The sequence below is a fragment of the Quercus lobata genome, chromosome 8, assembly GCF_001633185.2.
Source record: "Quercus lobata isolate SW786 chromosome 8, ValleyOak3.0 Primary Assembly, whole genome shotgun sequence".
NCBI classification, from domain to species: domain Eukaryota; kingdom Viridiplantae; phylum Streptophyta; class Magnoliopsida; order Fagales; family Fagaceae; genus Quercus; species Quercus lobata.
In genome coordinates, this window is record NC_044911.1 from 54,157,245 (window position 1) to 54,164,404 (window position 7,160).

General features: G+C 34.7%; 1 protein-coding gene across 1 annotated transcript; it reads left to right on the top strand.

The window, feature by feature from the left end:
* The first annotated feature begins 4,225 nt into the window (after positions 1 to 4,225).
* LOC115955549 (cytochrome P450 76T24-like) lies at positions 4,226 to 6,246 on the top strand. The gene is made up of 2 exons (XM_031073703.1): positions 4,226 to 5,199; positions 5,460 to 6,246. Exons 1-2 carry the CDS (start codon positions 4,300 to 4,302, stop codon positions 6,069 to 6,071), a joined length of 1,512 nt encoding a protein of 503 aa, XP_030929563.1. The 5' UTR covers positions 4,226 to 4,299; the 3' UTR covers positions 6,072 to 6,246.
* Positions 6,247 to 7,160: the final 914 nt, after the last annotated feature.

A 7,160-nucleotide genomic window follows, 5' to 3' on the forward strand; every position in this document is an offset into this window, starting at 1 on the left:
GTCCATTCGGTCCACTTTGATATTATTCGGTCTTTTCGGTCCAAACAACGTGATATGTGAAATTAGATGTATAAAAATATGTTGATATTTGTCAACACGGATGTTTGTCAGAATAATAAATGTTACACACAAGAAGAAAGTATCAAATACTATGTAATGAATCTCACTACAGTACTCAAGTAAAATATATAATAAAAAAAATGTTATCAATAACAAAAGTGTCTTGTTGTTACTTTTAACATTACACATACTTTGCAATACATATCACTTTTCACTAGGGGTGTACATGTGTTAAGTTGGATCCAGTAAAGGGATTTTTTCAATCTAACTCAACATGGTTGAGTTGAAAAAATCTCAATTCAATCAAACTTATCCAACCCACGTGGGTTGGATTAATTGGATTTGACCTGTAGTGATCCAAAAGGGGGTCTTGCAATCCATGGAATCCCACATCGCCTAGGGAAGCACATGGGGATGTGCTTATAAGGAGTAACCTTCCTTAAATGTGTAGAGGCTTTTTCCTCCACTGCTATGTGCTTTGAGGGAAAACAAAACGGTGAGGGACATGGGCCTCAAAGCGGACAATATCTACACAGTTGGGGTGGGGTCGTTTCATATGGTATCAAAGCCATGCCCTAACCGGAAGTGTGGGTCCCACACGCGAGGACACGTGTGCTTGTAAGGGGGGTGGATTGTAGTGACCCAAAAAGGGGTCTTGCAATCCATGGAATCCCACATTGCCTAGAGAAGCACATGGGGATGTGCTTATAAGAAGTGACATTCCTTAAATGTATAGAGGCCTTTTCCCCCACTGCTATGTGCTTTGAGGAAGAAAAAAACCGTGAGGGGTATGGGTCCCAAAGCGGACAATATCTACACAATTGGAATGGGGTCGTTACAAGACCCACAAGTTGGACTCTTCATATAAGCCTATAAGCTACAAGTTAAAAATGTTGCACAGATGGAAGACAAAACATCAAGAAAAGGAACTCTTCATGTTGAACTCTTGCATCTCCTGTTTTTACCAATTGAACCACTGGTTTTTTCAATTTTCACTGGAACAAATTGGGGTCTAGTTCTAAGTTGAATAGGGGACAAAATAGATTTTTGAGTTGATGCTAAGGTGGCTGTTTCATTTCAAATCCTAGATCGTAGGTTGGATAAAAACAAAAGAGCCCTATATTAAAAAAAAAAAAAAATGTTAATAACATATCAACAAAACTAAAAATCAAATAGGACAAAATTAATTTTTTTAAAAAATATTATTGTGTCTGTCAAAATATTATCAACCAAATGTAAAATAAAATAAGAAAGAACTAAAAAGAAAAAAAAAATTGATAATAACAATTAAGCCGTTGCAAATTTAAAAAACCAATTTTTTATAAAATGAAGTTGATATGAATCTAGGTTGCATGTTTTGTTAAAACACTAACAATAGTTTTTTAGTAGAGAAACATTAATAATTGTTGATAAGAATAAATAAGTTTTTTTTGTTTTTATCTAAAAATTGTAATTTGGTGCAGCCATTTGGCGCAACCATGACTTCTAGACTCAATTTTTATTATTATATGATATGATATGATGTCAATTCTAGTTACTATTTGTGATTGTTTAACCCTCAAGCATTCCTAGGCATAGATGTATAAACAAAGCGATATGTGAAATTAGACTAATAAAAATATGTTGATATTTGTTAAAACAGATGTTTGTTAGAATATAAATGTAACACTCAAGAAGAAAGTATTAAATACTATGTAATAAATCTCACCACAGTACTTAAGTAAAATACCCAAAAAAAAAAAAAAAAGTTATCAATAAAAAAGTGTCTTGTTGTTACTTTTAATATTACACATACTTTGCAATACGTACCAATTTTCACCAGGGGTGTGCATGTGTTAAGTTGGATCCAATTAAGGAGTTTTTTCAATCTAACTCACCATGATTGTGTTGAAAAAATCTCAATTCAGGGTCTGTTTGGATACTGCTTATTGCTGAAAACTGAAAACTTATTACTGAAAACACTGTAGCAAAATAATTTTTAAATGATGAATAGTGCCCATGGGTCGCATGAATAGTTTTTAAATGATTAATAATTTGTGTTTTTCCGTACAGCTGGGTCCCATGAACAGTGCACGGGACCCAGTTGCTGAACGCAAACGCCATACGTAATGAGTTTGGAACGCAATCCAAACTTACACTCAGAGTCTGTTTGGATACCACTTATTGCTGAAAACTGAAAACTGAAAAAACTGTAGTAAAATAATTTTTAAATGTGTGAATAGTATTGTGGGACCTAGTTTTAAAGTTGTTTTTTTGAAAAAAAGTACTTGCGGGTCCCATGAACAGTGCATGGGACCCACCAAAAAACGCTTGGACGCTGACGCTGATGCTAGACGCGCTATCCAAACGTTCACTCAATCAGACTTATCCAACCGATGTGGGTTGGGTGGATCAAATTAGACCCACAAGTTGGACTCTTCATATAAGCCTATAAGCTACAAGTTGAAAATGTTCCACACATGGAAGAGGAAACGTAAAGAAAAGGAACTCTTCATGTTGAACTCTTGCATCTCCATGTTTTTACTTTTTAGTTTTCTTCACAATTAGAATTTGAAAGATAACCTACCAAAATCATGCAAAATGTTTTAAACAAATCAAAGCCCAATTGAAAAGTCGATGATAAGGATAGGTTTGGATAGCATCCAGCGTTTGGAGTTTTGCGAGTCCAGCGTACGAGACCCGCAAGTACTTTTTTTTTTTCATAAAAACAACTTTAAAACTGGGTCTCACGATACTATTCACACATATAAAAATTATTTTGCTATAGTATTTTCAGTTTTCAGTTTTCAACAATAAGCAGTATCCAAACAGACCCTAAATCTTACTAAATACATTGAACTTATAATACCTTCTAACCAAACTCCGTGCCAAACTCCAAGCTAGTTGGCTTTCTAGTAGTAGAGCTCTAAATTAGATGTATAAAATCACACGCATTTTGTACACATTCCATCCGTGAGTATATTTAATTATATATTTATTTCAGTTTACTGTACTTGTTTACATAATTTATTTATAAAATCTAGCTGTTGTTTTTTGTTTACATAATCATAAAAGTAAATTATTTTGTACTGTACTTAAATTTTGTCTACTCTCTATATATATATATATACACACACACACACACACACAAACCCTAAAACAAGTCATTTACCAGATCACACAAAACACATTTTCCTTCTAACGATAAATTTGGGAAAAAAAAATCCTTATTGGTAACTTTCTCACTTCCCAATTAAATTCTCAAAGATGAAAGACTTCAATATAGCTAGAAGTGACCTAATTAGTAGTTAAGGGTATGCTTAAAGATATAGAACGTCTAGTAAAGCCAAGTTGTGATTGTTGTGCAGCTTGCGAACATCAAGAAATTATTATGCCAGCCCTAGGACTTAAGGAGTATATGATAATTTTTCATAAGAAAAATATTAAAGTTACTACAAATTTCAATATAAAAAACTTATAAACCGATGTAGTAAGAATATGATCTCATTACTACTTATAAAGAACATAATAAACAAATGTTTAAAATCATTTTTTGTGATTAAAAATAAGTTAGTTTGTAAACCTTATATATTAAATCATTAGGAAATTATATATGACGTCCACCTGATGGATTCCACTGCCTCTTAAAGGATGTGGTGTTTCTTTGAAAATCTAGACGGTAGTTTTTGAGACAACACAACCATTGCTTTCTCATATCTATCATACATATGTCTTGTATTAAATTAATACATAGGGTCCATTTGGATAGAACTTATTTTGCTGAAACTAAAAACTAAAAACTAAAAACACTGTAGCAAAATATTTTTTAAATGTGTGAATAGTACCGTGGAACCCATTTTTAATAAAAAAGTTGAAAGTGAAATTTGTGGGTCCCGTGTACTGTTCACAGGACCCACAGAACTGATAAAGGGATTGAAAAGTCAACAAACTATGGTTACTGTTCATGAACAGTAGCATGAACAGTAGCATGAACAGTAGCCATTGTCCCCCCTAAACGCATGCGCAAAAAAAAAAAACCGCAAACGTGAAACGCAACCTCCGGATCCAAACCGCACCATAATGTAATACGCACGTTTATACTGCACTCATCATATGTTTGCCTATATAAAGGCAAACCCCATAATTTTTACACATTGAATACAATATTCACAAGTCTAATAGAACTTTTGAGCCAACACCCATTACTTTGTGTTACCTCACAAAATACAAAGACAAGAAACACAAAGCAAAGTTGAGTTAATGGACCACCTAGCATTTTGGCTAATACTTCCCATCGTGTGGGCATGCATTCATGTGCTCACTGCTGCTCTAGGAGGCCAGAAGTCTGGCTCTTCCACACTTCCCCCAGGTCCCCGCACTTTTCCAATCATCGGAAACATCCTGGAGCTGGGCAACAAACCCCATCAAGATGTTGCCAAGCTCTCCAAAACCTATGGACCCCTTATGACTCTCAAGCTTGGGAGCTTAACAACCATAGTCATTTCCTCTCCAGACATAGCCAAAGAAGCACTGCAAAAAAATGACCAAGCCTTCTCCAGCCGAACTATCCCGGACTCTATCCAAGTATTTAACCACCCCAAAGTTTCAATGTCGTGGTTGCCCACGTTGGCTCGTTGGAGGAACCTTAGGAAACTTTCTGCCACGAAAATATTTGCTCCACAACAACTCGATGCCACACAAATCCTTCGACAGAAAAAGGTGAAAGAATTACTTGACCATGTTGACCAATGTTGCAGTGGTGGGGAAGTGGTTGATATTGGTCGAGTAGCCTTCATTACAGTACTTAATACCATATCAAACACTTTTTTTTCCATGGACTTGGCACAGTATAGTTCAAATTTACAATCCCAAGAGTTCCAGGACCTTATATTTGGTATAATGGAGCTTCTTGGAAAGTCCAACATTGTAGACTATTTCCCAGCACTTCGTTTAGTTGACCCGCAGGGTATACGGCAAAGGATGAAAAGTTATTTTACAAAATTGATCGGAATTTTTGATGGTATCATCAAGGAACGAGTACAATTAAGAGTTTCATCAGAGGGTTCTAAGGCAAGCAACAATGTACTAGATTCCTTCCTTAATCTCACTGAAGAAAATAATTCAGAATTCAGCTGCGATAATTTCAAACGTTTGCTTCTGGTAATTAAATATCTTTCTTAACTTTGCTTCAAAACACTTAATTATATTAATTTTTTATTAAGTAACTTTAGAAGTAGAAGCGTAAAATGCATTAATGCGGTACTTTTTTTATTATACAAGCACCGATGAGTGCTCTTAGCAACTTAGCATTAATTTTTAGCCGCAGAAAAAAAACTAATTAAGAGCATTATTTTTTGTCTTCATTAATAAACTTGGGCAAAGTGCTCTATAAGTCTAGCTCTCACACTATGTTGTATCAGGATTTATTTATTGCAGGGATTGACACAACATCAAGCACTGTTGAATGGGCACTGTCTGAGTTAATACATAACCCTGAAAAAATGGCTAAAGCCCGAGACGAGCTTAAAGAAGTTCTTGGCAAGGATCAGCTAGTTCAAGAAGTGGACATCTCAAAGTTACCTTTTCTACGAGCAATAGTGAAAGAAACCTTTCGTTTGCACCCACCAGCACCTTTTCTAATTCCTCACAAGGCTGAGACTAATGTAGAAATGCGTGGCTTTATTGTGCCCAAAAATGCACAAATACTAGTAAACGTGTGGGCAATGGGACGAGACTCAAGCATATGTACAAACCCAAATTTATTTATGCCTGAAAGGTTCTTCGAACAAGACATTGACTTTAAAGGAATAAACTTCGAGCTAATTCCCTTTGGAGCTGGAAGAAGAATCTGTCCTGGATTGCCGTTTGCTAATCGGATGGTGCCCTTAATGTTGGCATCTCTTGTACATTTCTTTAATTGGAAGCTTGCAGATGAGATGAATCCAGAAGATATGGATATGAGTGAGAATGAGACCTTTGGACTCACCTTACACAGGGCTAAGCCTCTCCGGGTTAATCCAACTAGAGTGTAACTTCTGTTATTTCTGTTTTTTAGGCAAGTGTATGTGCATGAGTAGAACCGTTTAATGTTAGGATTTTCCACAAGCATTATTGTTCACCGTTGGTAGTAATCTTCTTGAATCGTCATGTTATGTGTTACAATAAATTTAAAAATAATATAATAATTGTTGAGAAACAAGGTGGACATGCAACTATGTTTATTCGATTAATGTCAATGTTCTTAGATGCAACTGTTTTTATTTTTATTTTTATTTTTATATATTAATGTTAAAGCTAATTACTATATGTAGTGATCGTTTAACCCTCAAGCATTCCTGGGCAATTGGGATTAACAGAAACAGAGCAATATATGGAATTAGACGCAACAATATGTTGATATTTGTTGATGCAGAAGTTTTGTCAGAATAATAAACACTCAGTAGAATACAAAAAGAAGTCCACAATAGAAGAGAGTTTTATTTTTACTTGTAGCATTACGCATATTTTGCTATATACACAACTCTTCACTGTTTCACACTTTAATTTTTTATTTCCTTAGAGTTGCATTTTCAATCTAAGCTTAGCTACAACTTGAAAATGTTACATCAACATGGAAGATGAAAAGTCAAGAAAAGCAACTTCTCTTAATGTAACTCTTCCACTTCCGTGTTTTGCAAAGAAAACATGCAAAATGTTTTAAACAAATCACCATCCAATTGCAAAAGTCGATGATAAATCTTCTAGTAGGTGTAGGGCGCTAAATTAGATGTATAAGATTACACCCATTTTGTACACATTCGGTATATGACTATATTTAATTATACATTTATTTTCAGTTCGTTGTACTAATTTACATAATTTGTTCTTATTCATACTATTCATAGGATCCGTTTGTGTTTTTATTTATAGAATCTCCTCTAGTTGTTTTTTTGTTTACATAATCACAAAAGTATATCGTTTGTACAATAGTTATGCTTATAAAGAACTTTTGATGTCCGTATGTTAAACATGATAGCATGCTATTCCATTTAACCTAGCCAAAGGTCTTGTAGCTGAATTGGCACCTCCCCATGTACAAAGTGCTTAGGGGTTTAGGGGAGAAAGGGTTCGAGTTGCAAGGT

What these genes read in the sequence shown, in the direction of transcription:
- LOC115955549 (XM_031073703.1), top strand. Translation starts at nt 4,300, where the DNA reads ATGGACCACCTAGCATTTTGGCTAATACTTCCCATCGTGTGGGCATGC. An exon ending in ATTTCAAACGTTTGCTTCTG is followed by an intron (nt 5,200 to 5,459) that starts GTAATTAAATAT and finishes ATGTTGTATCAG; the next exon opens with GATTTATTTATTGCAGGGAT.